Below are 15,959 nucleotides of genomic sequence, written 5' to 3'. Positions count from 1 at the left end.
AAAAAACATGTCAATATCAGTTTCTAATGAAAGTTCAGAATAATGATCAAAAGGATTATGTGATCATGTAAGAAACATACTCAACAAATGACCTCAAAAGATGTCACTGAAGAGTCAGCTCCAATGAGCTACGGCATCTCTGTTTAAGACCACCTGGACACAGCCCGGTAGTTGACTAGAGGAGAGCAACAGTTGTGATCAGTGGTCAGTGAGCTGGTACTTACGGTGTTGCAGGACTGGTAACACACTGGGGGTCTGGAAGGTCTTGACAGAGGCAGGACCCTCCCCTCCTGACATTATCACCTGGACCTCCAGTCTGTAGTATGTGGCTGGTCGCAGGTTAGACACCACCAGCAGATTATGGTCCTGAAAGGGTTAACAGCACAAGAGAAGACAATTAACCATCGTTGGTGCCACTGTAAAAAAAATCTTTCACGTGACACTCAGCATGAGAGGTATTAAGCCACTTCCAAGGACAACTTGAAACGGATAGAAAATTGCTTATTTTTCTTAAGAACCCACATTAAAGATGTGTTTTTTTGTGGAACCTTTTCTCCAGTTGTAAAGGATTTTAACAGCAATGTTGTATCAACTTCAGTTTGTCCTCCAAGACTGTCTGAATACCTTTCTTACATACAGACTGTTCAATGTTCACTTTGTTTGGAATTTAAGGTAGTAAACCGTTTTGTTCCCCACACAGAGGTCTAGAGTTTTAGTCCCTTCTGATGTTAACATGTTGAATTAGCTGTTGGGTAACATGGGCTATACCCCATACACCCTCTGCTCTCAATTCAGGTAAACAAAGATGCATCCTGTTTTCTCACTTTCCCTTCCTGACAAAGAGTGTAGTTATGAGTGTTTTTATTTTCAGAGCTACAAGCAGTTCGCTGGGCGGAGAAGACAGACAGAACGTGTTGTTGATAGATTATGTAAAACCAGATGAAAGAGGAAGCAGGGAAGGTAGATGACACACAGGAGGATGAGAACTTCTAGCAGGACACGCCCCTCCCTCAGATCTCTCTCGGTTTCTCAGCTCACCACTGCTTATCTGGTTATTCATGTAAAGAGAGCAACACAGTTGTATCCTTAAAATACCTCTACTCCTGGCAGGCGTTGTATAATGAAATGCTGAAGATGGAGCTTATTCTTTAGCTCGGGAACAATTCTATATCACTTTCCTCAAGAACATATACATTTCCCTTCCTTGCTAATCTTTTGTGTCCTACAACAAAGAGCCATGTCCTGGTATAACCTACTCTGAAGGGACTGCATGTAACTTTCCAAATAAGAAGTTCTGTCACAGGAACAATAGATTTACTTGAAAAGAGAATGAAACAGACTTACTGGAGGCAGGATCTGGGACTGGGAGATGATGCTGTTGGGCAGGCTGTTTTGTCGGCTCTCTTTGGTGACCTCTGCCCAGGTGACCTGAAAGCCTGTGATTTGTTGATGGGCCAGGACCCGTGACACCCGCCACAAGAAGTTGCCTGTGATGTTTCCCTCGTGGATGGAGAAGGACGCCGTCAGATTCTCTGGCTTAGACAACACTTTGGGAACAGGGGCTGCAGAGAGAGATGGGAATAAAGATGTTGGAAAATACTTGTCTGATGGACATGTGTTTTTGGCTTAATATAAATTATATGGTGTGGTACTAAATTAGTCACAGTAAATTTAAAAAAGCAATTGTGTACTTGTACCATAATATGAGAGGATGCCTCTTTCAACTAGCATGTGGAGAGCCTTGTAGTCAGACATAATGTTAAATGAGAATCAGAGTATCAGCATAACATGAACTGGTTGTACTGGGCAGCTGACTCACCTCCCTCCCCAGGACAGGGGATGTGTTTGTGGCTCTTGTTCCTGATGGTGGCGCAGGACGGGGTGAGAAAAGTGGTGCTCTCATCCTTGGCGCGCCTCTTGGACTTGAGCATGTGAACGGTGACTTTGTACTTGCAGGAGAAGAGCAGGTCTGGGAGGTTGATATAGTTCTCCTGAGCCAAGAAACACATGAAATGTTCTGAGACTTGGTGACTTTTACATGACGTCGCCCAGGTCACGTCCCTGAGAACCACCACAGGTAATGAAATCCATGGAGAGGATCAGATTCCCTCCCTATGCCCTTAAACATGTCCCACATTACAGAACCACTTTGAACAGTCATGTGTTAGGGGTTAATCCACTAGTCCTCCATTCAAACTACAATGCAAAATGATATCCTTTCTATGGGTTCCAAGTGTAACACAAACATAAAGGGGACACTTAACAATAACGAAGGACCAAGAGTACATTTTGGGGTAATTTAAAATGAAGATGACATGTCAACTCAATGTTAAGGAATTCTTAGCAGCATAGAATGCTGCAGACTTGTTTCAGACATTAATTAACTATTGACCTAAAAATCACCTCCTGTGTCCCTTTTATCCAGAAAATGTGAACATTTCCTGCTGAGTGGATGGAATTAGATCTTTCATTTGTAATAATGTAGTTCTACCCTAATAGTCAATAACTCTGAGTATTCTCTCTCAAATGCAAAAACTCTGATTATGAATGAACCAAGGCGCCATGTTTGCACACAAGAGACGTAGACCAACGCTGTGCTGGAATCCTTCCCAGGAATCTATAGAAAAAGGATGTGTATATCCAAGCAACCAGAGAAGCGCTCTCTGAAGAATGTGTTGATTGCCAGGCCTATGCCATCCTAGAACAGCCCCGAGTTCAACCAGCACCACACCACACAACCCCACCCCCACCACACTCATGCGCACACACCCAGCATCCACTGTTCTCATTCTGGGGGTGCATGGTCCCCCATTACCGGAAATTTTGTTTTAGTAAATGTGTTTTATTGGGCAGCGCACCACATTTGACCACACCAACTGAGTCATAACCAAAACAACAGTCGCTGATTTGCTGCAAAGCTACACAACGGAACTGAGGCGCTGAGTGGGGTCCTTTTCTTTAGACAACATGCCTTTTCAGAACGCCAGACAAGAGAGGTTGGCAGGCAATTTGCATACCACTGAGCTGCACATCAAGTCATGGGTCGACACAGCCACCGACACTTGGACTGATGAGGTTTACTTTGATAGAACGACGATTTGGGGGATGGGACTGACCTGGGTGACTGATTTCTCTGGTCCTCTGGTCTCATTATGGCTGCAGTACTCAGGCATCCACTGGACATGGTAACGACTCACCAGAGGGTCTGGGAGGAGAAAGAGAGAGGTGGTCACTGACCTGGTGCCAAAACTACAACAAAGAATCCGATGACACAGCCATCATCAGACATGATACATGCTTGATGGACAATAACACCCAATCAGACTGTTTCAGTACTCTATTACTGTCACACCATCAACCTGATCTTATCAGGCATTAACAAATCCTCTGATACAGTATCTAGCATAATGCATTAAAATACGCTTCTAAAGGCTCATCTCAACATTAATGTCAACGTAATAAAATAAGAAATAAAAAGCGGGGTTGAATTTGACTAAACGTGCGTACATTGAAATATTTTTTAGAAATGTGTTGTTTAACCATCTCAAAAGGGAAGAGACCACTGCCGCTACCTCGCTTTCCAGCCAGGGTGCCTGAATAGCCGCTACCTCGCTTTCCAGCCAGGGTGCCTGAATAGCCGCTACCTCGCTTTCCAGCCAGGGTGCCTGAATAGCCGCTAGCCCTGAATAGCCGCTCGCCAGGGTTTCCAGCCAGGGTGCCTGAATAGCCGCTACCTCGCTTTCCAGCCAGGGTGCCTGAATAGCCGCTACCTCGCTTTCCAGCCAGGGTGCCTGAATAGCCGCTACCTCGCTTTCCAGCCAGGGTGCCTGAATAGCCGCTACCTGAATAGCGCTTTCCAGCCAGGGTGCCTGAATAGCCGCTACCTCGCTTTCCAGCCAGGGTGCCTGAATAGCCGCTACCTCGCTTTCCAGCCAGGGTGCCTGAATAGCCGCTACCTCGCTTTCCAGCCAGGGTGCCTGAATAGCCGCTACCTCGCTTTCCAGCCAGGGTGCCTGAATAGCCGCTACCTCGCTTTCCAGCCAGGGTGCCTGAATAGCCGCTACCTCGCTTTCCAGCCAGGGTGCCTGAATAGCCGCTGCCTGACCTCGCTTTGCCAGCCAGGGGGTGCCTGAATAGCCGCTACCTCGCTTTCCAGCCAGGGTGCCTGAATAGCCGCTACCTCGCTTTCCAGCCAGGGTGCCTGAATAGCCGCTACCTCGCTTTCCAGCCAGGGTGCCTGAATAGCCGCTACCTCGCTTTCCAGCCAGGGTGCCTGAATAGAGGAGCAAACTGACTTACAGGAGATTCAGCAACACTTCTTTACAACAGCTTCTTTATTGCTAAAAGTAGACACTTTTATTAAACCATCTCATCAGCGAAACATGGCATTGATGGCCTACCCTCAGCAATGGTGAAGCGGCCCTAGTCCCGGCCCTAGTCCCGGCCCTAGTTCACTTCATTACTACATAGTAGTGCCTCATTGGCTAATCAGTTCTGTTTATGCTCCCATTGCCCTGTCATTTTACTGGAATTATTATTCATCCGGCTGTGTGCGTTCCGATGTGAAATGATACTTTTCCCATTAATAATTGAGTTATGCTGTGTTAGCCCTTGGCAGGGGCCTCGATTGCGGTCGGGAGATAAAAAGAGGACTTTGAAGGTTTCGACACGGATCTGGCGCACACAGGCTCCCAGCAGTTTGGAAGCAGAAGAGAGGAATTACAGGGAAGCAGGAAATGGGAAGAAAATAAACAAGATATGCGTAGACGGAGCTGACAGAGGGGAAGAGGTATAGAAAACAAGGAAAGGAACATGGAAAACAGGTATAGAGCTGCATGGCAGTGTTCGATGTTTATTTAACTAGGCAAGTCAGTTAAGAACAAATTCTTATTTTTAATGACGGCCTAGGCACAGTGTGTTAACTGCCTTGTTCAGGAGCAGAATTACAGATTTTTACCTTGTCGACTCAGGGACTCAATCTTGCAAACTTCCGGTTACTAGTCCAACGCTCTAACCACTAGGCTACCTGCCGCTCCATCAGGGCTGTGAGCGAGCCTCAGAAGTCTATTGACCGCCGTTGCTACGGTTGTTGAACAAAACCCTCTGCCTGTGCGTGCCTTGCTCTCTCGGTTTCTGTGTGCATCTGTCTCTCTCTCTCTCTGTGTGTCGGTCTCTCTCCGTGTGCATCTGTCTCTCTCTCTCTCTGTGTGTCGGTCTCTCTGTGTGCATCTGTCTCTCTCTCTCTCTGTGTGTCGGTCTCTCTCCGTGTGCCCTGTCTCTCTCTCTCTCTCTGTCCGTCGGTCTCTCTCCCTCTGTGTGCCCTGTCTCTCTCTCTCTCTGTGTGTCGGTCTCTCTCCCTCTGTGTGCCCTGTCTCTCTCTCTCTCTGTGTGTCGGTCTCTCTCTCTGTGTGTCGGTCTCTCTCCGTGTGCCCTGTCTCTCTCTCTCTCTGTGTGTCGGTCTCTCTCCGTGTGCCCTGTCTCTCTCTCTCTCTGTGTGTCCGTCTCTCCCGTGTGCCCTGTCTCTCTCACTGTCCGTCCGTCTCTCCGTGTGCCCTCTCTCTCTGTCTCTCTCACCCGTGTCCGTGTGTCGTCTCTCCGTGTGCCCTGTCTCTCTCACTGTCCGTCCGTCTCCCCGTCCCTCTCTCTCTGTGTGTCCCCGTCTCCCCGTCTCTCTCACTGTCCGTGTGTCCGTCCGTCTCTCCGTGTGCCCTGTCTCTCTCACTGTCCGTCCGTCTCTCCGTGTGCCCTGTCTCTCTCACTGTCCGTCCGTCTCTCCGTGTGCCCTGTCTCTCTCACTGTCCGTCCGTCTCTCCGTGTGCCCTGTCTCTCTCACTGTCCGTCCGTCTCCCCGTGTGCCCTCTCTCACTGTCCGTCCGTCTCCCCGTGTGCCCTCTCTCACTGTCCGTCCGTCTCCCCGTGTGCCGTCTCTCACTCTCCGTCCGTCTCCCCGTGTGCCGTCTCTCACTGTCCGTCCGTCTCCCCGTGTGCCGTCTCTCTCTCTCTCTCTCTCTCTCTCTCTCTCTCTCTCTCTCTCTCTCTCTCTCCTCTCTCTCTCTCTCTCTCTCTCTCTCTCTCTCTCTCTCTCTCTCTCTCTCTCTCTCTCTCTCTCTCTCTCTCTCTCTCTCTCTCTCTCTCTCTCTCTCTCTCTCTCTCTCTCTCTCTCTCTCTCTCTCTCTCTCTCTCTCTCCTCTCTCTCTCTCTCTCTCTCTCTCTCTCTCTCTGTCTCTGTGTTCTCCGTCTGTCCGTCCGTCCGTCTCCCCGTGTTCTCTCTCTCTCTGTGTGTCCGTCCGTCCGTCTCCCCGTGTTCTCTCTCTCTCTCTCTCGTCCGTCCGTCTCCCCGTCTCCCCCTCCCTCTCCCTCTCTCCCGTGTTCTCTCTCCCCGCTCTCCCTCTCTCCCGTCTGTCCTTCCCTCTCGTCTCCCCCCTCTCGTGCTCCCTCTCCCTCCCCCTCTCCCTCTCTCCCCGCTCGCTTCCCTCTCTCCGCTCGCTTCCCTCTCTCCGCTCGCTTCCCTCTCTCTCCGCTCCTTCCTCTCTCTCCCTCTCTTCCCTCTCTCCCGCTCGCCTCTTCCCTCTCTCTCCTCCCGCTCGCTTCCCTCTCTCCGCTCGCTTCCCTCTCTCCGCTCGCTTCCCTCTCTCCGCTCGCTTCCCTCTCTCCGCTCGCTTCCCTCTCTCTCCGCTCGCTTCCCTCTCTCTCCGCTCGCTTCCCTCTCTCCCGCTCGCTTCCCTCTCTCCGCTCGCTTCCCTCTCTCCGCTCGCTTCCCTCTCTCTCCGCTCGCTTCCCTCTCTCCTCCGCTCGCTTCCCTCTCTCCGCTCGCTTCCCTCTCTCCGCTCGCTTCCCTCTCTCTCCGCTCGCTTCCCTCTCTCTCCGCTCGCTTCCCTCTCTCTCCGCTCGCTTCCCTCTCTCCGCTCTCTCCGCTCCTTCCTCTCTCCGCTCGCTTCCCTCTCTCCGCTCGCTTCTCTCTCTCTCTGTGGGTCTCTCCCTGCGTGCGTCCCGCTCCCTCTCCCCGTGAGTCTGTCTCCCTGCGTGCGTCTGCCTCTCTCTGTGTGTCTCTCCCTGCGTCTCTCCCTGCGTGCGTCCCGCTCCCTCTCCCCGTGCGTCTGTCTCCCCACGTGCGCCTCTCTCCCGTCTGTCTCTCTTCCTCCCTCCCCGTGTCCGTCTCCCCGTGATTCACTACATCACCATCTGAGACCAGATGTGTCACAATGTTGACCTGCCTCAAAATGAACGAGTGCAGTAATCAGCAGCGTTGAGATCACCTGTCCCTCAGTTTAAAGTTCTGAATACACAGAGTCTGATGAAGAGAAACCTGATCCTAGGCTTGCAGGGGCCAGGTCTCGCTCGCTCTCTCCAGTCCAGCTGTCTGCTTCCTCCTGTATAACCACGGTGGTCAGAGGCAGACCCAGAGCCATCCATCATCATCAACCCAGTTAGAGGCCATGTCTGTGCCCACCACACCACCACCACCCTGCCAGACTAGGACAGCTGCAGTGTAATAGAGTCACCCCCCCAGGCCAAGCCATGGAGTGGGCCCAGAACCAAGTCCAAAACACTCTGGGCTGAACGTGTGCCCAAGCCAGTCACAATCACTTAGCCCTGCTAACCACTCTGGACCAGGAAGACTCTCCAGCTCTTCTCAGTTGCTCTTCTCAGTTGCTCTGTGATTCAGCAGAAGGCCTCATCACCAGGCTTCTCCTCTCCCCAGACTAGGCATTTCTGCCTCCACTTTGTGGAGCTTGGCTTGTGCGATGACATATTAGCAACATAACATTGCCCAGTGAATTGGACTTGACGGGCTATCCTTGGAGCGCACCTTTCAAGGTTTTCATATTTCCACTCTGGTCTTAATCGTGGGGGCTGGCGCACAAAGTCTAAGGAGGAGTACAAAGTTTAAGGAGTCTATGGACACTTATGCAATTATTTGTCTGTAATGCTTTAAATCTTTTACGTCCTCCTGTGTGTTTCTGCCGGGTGACGTCAGGTCTTGTAAAAGAAAACGGACAGTTTCAACACTAGTATGAGAGACGGCTCATATTTGCTACAGCTGTCAATAAGCTCCATCACCTCTCGTTCCCGGTGTTTATTTTTCTTCAGCCAACAGAACATCCTAAACCTCTGCTCCTCCTGGTCCACGGTAGATTCACACTCACTCACCCTGCGCTCATATTACTCCAGTCAGACACAAGGTTTCATTTAGTTGCTCTACAATATTCAACAGCATTTTTCCAGATTGAACTTAACTGAGAATCATTCATATTCCAACATTAATTAGTCAATAAAAAGATTCAGGATAACTAATGAAGGAGAAATGATGTGGCAATTACAGTAGTGTAGGAGCCAAGACCCACATTCAGAACAGGCATATGGTACATACCTCCCCGGTTCTTCCAGTAAACGCGGACCTGCAGCTGGCTGTCCTGGTAGAAGGGTGTGCCGACCTCCAGAGGGCCTGCCGGGCGCTTGCCCAGGGTGGAGCCAACGGGCATGATCACTTCCTTCTCTTTCTTAGACACTGGTTTCACTTGGTTGGACAAAGAGAAGAAAGGTTAAGGTCTAATTTCCAGTCCAGGTACACTCAGAAAAGCTCAGAATGCAGCTTTAAGCCCTTATATGGGAAGCTTAAACATCTGTGATCATACCAATAGTTATGCTAATAAATACTTTTAAATTCATTCATAAAATTTGTATCGGACAGCATCTTGATTTATCACCATGTCCAATGAGCTCAGCCTTGTCATTAATTCAATGCCATTTTACATTTATAGTTGAGTCATTTAGAAAACACTCTTATGCAGATCGACTTAGTTAGTCCATTCATCTTAAGATACTGTAGCTCGGTGGGACAACCACATCTCAAATCATAGTATGTACATTTTTCCTCAAAGTTGCTTTCAACTTTTAACCCATGATGCCTTACCTGAGCCATTGTTCTGGAAGGTGGTGCTGAAGTGGAGTGACGCCTTGGAGCTCTTCAGACGCACCTGACCCCAGTAGGTGATGGCCTGCAGCTCCACCGTGTAGCTACTGTTGGTCAGCAGCCCCTCCAGATCCACCCAGCTCTGGGCCTGAAACCAGAGACACCCACACATTGTCACCCACAGAGCCAACAGAGTAGACCATAACCATGTCCCTAAATCCAGTAGACTAGAACCGTCCTAACCCAAGCCTGGTCTGTGGGAATAAGAACCATCCTTATTGGGAACACGTGTGCTGGTTTAAACCAACATGTAGAGAGATGAGACAGTGATAAGGTCTGTGTGAGGGAGCCGCATTATCCCCATCCCCTGGGCCTTCTTCACGTTGTGTTTAGGTCTCAGCATTCCTCCAGCAGCATGGGCCTGATAGGCTCCAGTTATTGACCGGCGCTTGTTTTGACATACCACCATCAGCAGGTAGCATTCAAAGCCCTGCAGTCCCAGAGTGGAAACCAGTAGTACATGTGTCAATAGGTATCTGGTGTCTCCCAGCTTTCTCACCTCCACACCACATCTGCAACTGGTTACCAACACTCATTCAGGAATCTAAGTCAGCGAAAGTGGTCAGACATTGCGTTTTCGCTTTATTCACTATCAAAATTATCTTCTTCATAGCGATGATAAGCTAAGTTTCCTTTCAAAGCTTAACCAAGCGTTTAAGGCGAAATAAAGGAAAATAAAACAAATGAGGCCAGCAGTGCTTCGTGCTGCTTGAACAATAGCGTTAAGAGTTTATGTAATCAAATGAGATCTGCCTCGCCTTGTATGTGTTTTTCCATTGTGGGGCCTTTGGTTCTTATTTACATTGCGAAGAATAGGGGAGTGGGGTTTAGATGAGTCTGGTCCAACCAGGCCACCACAGGCCCGCGGTCTCTAGCCTGCCAACCCGCCGACACATCACCCAGACAGGGGGAGAGAGGAGCCGATGCTTACCCCGTTGGTGGTCTTCCTCCTCTTCTTCTTGGATGGCACCAGGGACTTGCCAGGGACGGTCCAGCTCCAGAAGACTTTGTAGTGATGGACTGGGATGTCAGGCTCCTCGGGCAGGGTCCAGTTGAGACGGGCTGTCACCGTCCCCTCAGCACTCCGCGTCATGTTGGTGACACGCAGGCTGGCCGGGCTGGGAGGGGCAGCAGGATCTGGAGAGAGACCAGGAACATAGTACTGTAAAGTCATGTCATTCACAGCAGCTCTCCTCTCTCCAGCTGTCAGAACTGTTTTTGCTTGTTCAATTTGGGAGCGACGACAGTAAGAGGTGTCAGAAAAGTGACAGCTGCAAGGTCTTCGTGGTGCTAATGACTGGCTTGTGATTCACAAACCGCCCCCCTCACCCCAACAATGTGTTATTAATTAGATGGGACGATCAATTAACCACAGAAATGTGTTTATCTTGATAAAAAGCATGTCAGACATTTGGCTTAATGTGTCTAACCAGGGTACATTTGCACCAGTTGAGAAAGTTAAGCAGGGCCTAGCCAGTATGATGGTGTAACGTAATTAGTCCACCACTGACAATCAGTCATGAAATGTTATGACAGGTGTCATGTCACGTTTATGACAGCGTTATGCAAGACGGAGAGCTGAGGTCAAGGATCACAAAACACATGCTGCGCACTTTGGCTCTACCCTCACATTCCATCTCCTCCTCGACTCTCCCTACTGGGGGGCATGCGTGCAAGTAAGTAAGATGGCTGGTTTTGAGGCTGGCCAGATGGGGTCTGTCTTAGGATTTCTGGCAGCTACAGTGTACAGTAAAGTATGGATGTCAGGCCGGTAGACCCAGGCAGGGCCAGGCAGTCAGAAGCAGGGCCAGATGCCAGACCAGAGGGAATTAGCTCTTAAGAAGATTACGGAGCCTACAGGCCTGCTACAGTCAGCTCCTCTCCCCTTCCTTCTCTCTCCCACTTGAAAGTGGGTCCTGAACTAAGTCCACAACACTCTGGGCTGAACTTGTGCCCAACCGACTCACAAGAGACTGTTTCAGAGCGAACCAGCTGTTATCCATGCTATATAAAATATGCAGCGAGAGTTTTATGCAAAATGCCCAAACAAAGTATGGTGGTGAAAAATGGCAATCACTCCACACTGCCCTTTCCCACCTTGACAAAATTAACACCTATGTGAGAATGCTATTCATAGACTACAGCTCAGTGTTCAAAGTATTTTGACCATAGTGCCCACGAAGCTCATCACTAAGCTAAGGACCCTGGGACTAAACACCTCCCTCTGCAACTGGATCCTGGACTTCCTGATGGGCTGCCCCCAGGTTGTAAGGGTAGGCAACACCACATCTGCCACTCTGATCCTCAACACTGGGGCCCTTCAGGGGTGTGTACTTAGTCCCCTCCTGTTCTCCCTGATCACCCACAACTGCGTGGCCAAACATGACACCAACACTATCATTAAGTTTGCTGATGACAGAACAGTGGTAGGCCTGATCACCAACAACAATGAGACAGCCTATAGGGAGGTCAGAGACCTGGCAGTGTTGTGCCACGACAACAACCTGTCTCTCAATGTGAGCAAGACAAAGGAGCTTATCATGGACTAAAGGAAAATGCGGGCTGAACAGGCCTCCATTAACATCAGTGGGTCGAGAATTTCAAGTTCCTTGGTGTCCACATCACCAACGAACTAACATGGTGCAAACACACCAAGACAGTCGTGAAGAGGGCACGACAAACTCGGGAGACTGAAAAGATTTGGCATAGGTCCCCAGATCCTCAAATAGTTCTACAGCTGCACCTTTGAGAGCATCCTAACCGGTTGCATCACCGCCTGGTATGGCAACTGCTCGGCATCTGCCCGTAAGGCGCTACAGAGGGTAGTGCGAAAGGCCCAGTACATCACCAGGGCCAAGCTTCCTGCCATCCAGCACCTACATAATAGGTGGTGTCAGAGGAAAGCCCATAAAGTTGTCAGAGACTCCAGTCACCCAAGTCAGACTGTTTTCAATGCTACCACACGACAAGCAGTACTGGCGTGTCAAGTCTAAGACCAAAAGGCTCCTTAACAGCTTCTACCCCCAAACCATAAGACTGCTGAACAATTAATCAAATGGCCATAGCCTATTTACATTGACACCCCCCCATTTGTTTTGTACACTGCTGCTACTTGCTTTTTTCACTTCACCCCTACCTACATGTACAAACCTGTACCCCGCACACTGACTCGGTACCCCCTGTATAGCCTCATTATTGTTATGTTGTGTTACTTTTTATTATTTTTTTTACTTAAGAAAATATTTACCAAATGAACTCAACTCTTCTTGAACTGCACTATTGGTTAAGGGCTTGTAAATCAGCATTACACGGTAAGGTCTACACTTGTTGTATTCAGCACGTGACAAATAAAGTTTGATCTGATTATCAGACTGAGCTATGTAAATAACGGAATGACAGAATCAAATCGCTCATCAAGTCCATGACAGCTCTCGACAATCCATCAACTTTGTGGGGCTGATGCGACTGATTGGAGGTCAGTTTTCAGGACTGCAGCAAAATCCTGTTTCCACCTGGTGTTTGATGTCAACAGCCTCTCAGAACACACGTTAGAATAGATTAGAAGTTTAATAGTCACATGTACAGGGTCGCAGGTGTAATTACAGGGTAGAGTGAAAACCTTAAGCTCTGAGCACCAACAATGCAGGTCAGTGAAATAAAAAACTAAATGTAATAATTATAATAAAATATATACATATTAACACTAACAATGGTAATGGGGGCGGGGGGAGGGCTGGAGTTGGAAAAAGGCAGAGCAGGCAGCTGACTAGTGGTGAAATGTAAGGTGGTTTGTGTTTTGGTTCCCTGGTGAGTATTCCACTAGTATCTTATTATAGCTATAAATATTGAAGATCAAGACAAAGGTGGTTACCACTTGACAAAAGCTCTACCCAAAGGCATGTTAGTAAAACAAACGCGAGAACTCAGACATAGGGTCCAATCCAAAACTTGATCTCAGTGCACTGCAGTACGCTACGCACAGCTCTCCCTGTACACCAGCAGAGCCTATCGGCTCGACACCAGATCAAATCTAGACACAATATTACTCATAAACCTGTGATCTACAAGAATTCCACAACAATTGGCCGGGTGCTTTAACAAATGTCATCTACGGTCACATTAAAGAGCTATTTAGTGTCATTCAACGTGGGAACACACAGAGCAAGACAGGCATCAGCACAGCCCTACAGCCAGCCATCAAACTCAGTGCTAATTTGTAGCACAGATCTGAAGCACTGAGCAGCCTACCTTACCTCATTCTCCATGGAAGCCAGACAACAACTTACATGCAGTTGAAAGCTGCAATATCCTGACTAACTCAGACATATTACATGTTATATGGCTGTAAAGAGGGAAAAGCCCACCTTTGAAGAGCTACACGTACAAAGGTCTGGTTACAACACTATGCAGAAAAGAACATGTTCTGCACTCAGGGGTTTCTGATGACTATGTTCTGTTTGGCATCAGTGTGAATTGACAACTTTAGGATCGGAAGGGCAAGGAATGCTTTTATTTTTATTTTTTTATTTCACCTTTATTTAACCAGGTAGGCTAGTTGAGAACAAGTTCTCATTTGCAACTGCGACCTGGCCAAGATAAAGCATAGCAGTGTGAACAGACAACAGAGTTACACATGGAGTAAACAATTAACAAGTCAATAACAGTAGAAAAAAAGGGGAGTCTATATACAATGTGTGCAAAAGGCATGAGGAGGTAGGCGAATAATTACAATATTGCAGATTAACACTGGAGTGATAAATGATCAGATGATCATGTACAGGTAGAGATATTGGTGTGCAAAAGAGCAGAAAAGTAAATAAATAAAAACTGTGGGGATGAGGTAGGTGAAAATGGGTGGGCCATTTACCAATAGATTATGTACAGCTGCAGCGATCGGTTAGCTGCTCAGATAGCTGATGTTTGAAGTTGGTGAGGGAGATAAAAGACTCCAACTTCAGCGATTTTTGCAATTCGTTCCAGTCACAGGCAGCAGAGTACTGGAACGAAAGGCGGCCGAATAAGGTGTTGGCTTTAGGGATGATCAGTGAGATACACCTGCTGGAGCGCGTGCTACGGATGGGTGTAGCCATCGTGACCAGTGAACTGAGATAAGGCGGAGCTTTACCTAGCATGGCCTTGTAGATGACCTGGAGCCAGTGGGTCTGGCGACGAATATGTAGCGAGGGCCAGCCGACTAGAGCATACAAGTCGCAGTGGTGGGTAGTATAAGGTGCTTTAGTGACAAAACGGATGGCACTGTGATAAACTGCATCCAGTTTGCTGAGTAGAGTGTTGGAAGCAATTTTGTAGATGACATCGCCGAAGTTGAGGATCGGTAGGATAGTCAGTTTTACTAGGGTAAGCTTGGCAGCGTGAGTGAAGGAGGCTTTGTTGCGGAATAGAAAGCAGACTCTTGATTTGATTTTCGATTGGAGATGTTTGATATGGGTCTGGAAGGAGAGTTTGCAGTCTAGCCAGACACCTAGGTACTTATAGGTGTCCACATATTCAAGGTCGGAACCATCCAGTGTGGTGATGCTAGTCGGGCATGCGGGTGCAGGCAGCGATCAGTTGAAAAGCATGCATTTGGTTTTACTAGCGTTTAAGAGCAGTTGGAGGCCACGGAAGGAGTGTTGTATGGCATTGAAGCTAGTTTGGAGGTTAGATAGCACAGTGTCCAATGACGGGCCGAAAGTATATAGAATGGTGTCGTCTGGGTCCAGGGTGTCTCCCCCTTTGAAGAGGGGGATGACTGCAGCAGCTTTCCCAATCCTTGGGGATCTCAGACGATATGAAAGAGAGGTTGAACAGGCTGGTAATAGGGGTTACGACAATGGCGGCGGATAGTTTCAGAAATAGAGGGTCCAGATTGTCAAGCCCAGCTGATTTATACGGGTCCAGGTTTTGCAGCTCTTTCAGAACATCTGTTATCTGGATTTGGGTAAAGGAGAACCTGGAGAGGCTTGGGCGAGGAGCTGCAGGGGGGCCGGAGCTGTTGGCCGAGGTAGGAGTAGCTAAATCAGATTTGAGGTTCAGGTTTGCTAGGTAGGAAAAAAATAATCAAGGCTTACATATGCTTGTGATAGATTTTTAAGACATCCTGCCAAAATCATTTAGCTATTTGCTTGCAATAAATTAGCATTGCGGGTGTGAATAATCTGTAATGTATGTATGCATGTATGTTTCTGCAGACTGGGTTTTCCTCAGTGCATGCTTGATTTAATTCTAGCCAAAAGGTCACAGACACACCAACGCAATACGCAGAAAACACAATTTGTACATGCACATGTGTAACAAAATGGGTCAATGGGCCGTTACTGAGGCAAATCATGTTGTAAAGGATTGTCCCACCTGTTCCTAGGCCTTGACTGTAGCAAAGAGAGAGGATAGGGTGTCACACAGGAACTGACACTCATTGAAGGGGCCCCACACACACTCAGACATAGCCTACCTCTGGAGGAGCGGAAGTGCTTGCTGGGGGCAGTAAACCCGCGGGTCCCGTGCACGTTGACGGCCGCCACTCTGAACTGGTACCATCTGCTGGCTCTGATGTCGGCCAGTTGGACGCGCTCCTCTGTAGTCTGAGGGACAGATGGGAGAGAGTAGGCACACAGGGGTCAGAGGTCACACAGGGTCACAACTTTTGTGAGTGTTGCTGCAACATCCGACATCTGTTTTTCCTTGCAAAACTTTCAAAGACACTGACAGTAAGGAATGTGTAACAGTGTCAGACAGTCTGAATGACAGCTGTGGAGTAGCACAATGACTTTCTCACATCTATTTCCTGTGGTGAAAATATTAGTTTTAGGGTTTATTTTTCCCCCAAAGAATGTATCACAGATTTTATGTTAAATCTTTCAACAAAAGTACTGAGCATGCAACTAAATGAAATGGTTGGATGACAATGTGCTGTATGTGAATGAAAGAGCGATCCACATGCAGTAAGGTTTTCAGAGAAGCCTGGTTTGGTATGTTGTGGTGTAGT

At 48.4% G+C, this 15,959-nt stretch overlaps 1 protein-coding gene across 2 annotated transcripts in view; it reads right to left on the bottom strand.

Annotated features, from left to right (window-relative positions):
* Window positions 1–15,959, bottom strand: part of LOC124044120 (anosmin-1-like) — a 64,693-nt gene that overhangs the window by 2,207 nt on the left and 46,527 nt on the right. For both annotated transcript variants that reach the window (XM_046363590.1, XM_046363591.1), the window contains 8 exons: window positions 15,426–15,555; window positions 9,906–10,111; window positions 8,915–9,062; window positions 8,372–8,518; window positions 3,117–3,205; window positions 1,820–1,991; window positions 1,345–1,562; window positions 225–366 (listed from right to left, as the gene is read on the bottom strand). In XM_046363590.1, coding sequence (XP_046219546.1) covers window positions 225–366; window positions 1,345–1,562; window positions 1,820–1,991; window positions 3,117–3,205; window positions 8,372–8,518; window positions 8,915–9,062; window positions 9,906–10,111; window positions 15,426–15,555 — 1,252 coding nt within the window. The remainder of the gene's footprint in view (window positions 1–224; window positions 367–1,344; window positions 1,563–1,819; window positions 1,992–3,116; window positions 3,206–8,371; window positions 8,519–8,914; window positions 9,063–9,905; window positions 10,112–15,425; window positions 15,556–15,959) is intronic.

The sequence above is a fragment of the Oncorhynchus gorbuscha genome, linkage group LG09, assembly GCF_021184085.1.
Source record: "Oncorhynchus gorbuscha isolate QuinsamMale2020 ecotype Even-year linkage group LG09, OgorEven_v1.0, whole genome shotgun sequence".
In the NCBI taxonomy this organism is placed as follows: Eukaryota; Metazoa; Chordata; class Actinopteri; order Salmoniformes; family Salmonidae; genus Oncorhynchus; species Oncorhynchus gorbuscha.
This window is presented reverse-complemented; position numbering and strand designations above follow the sequence as displayed.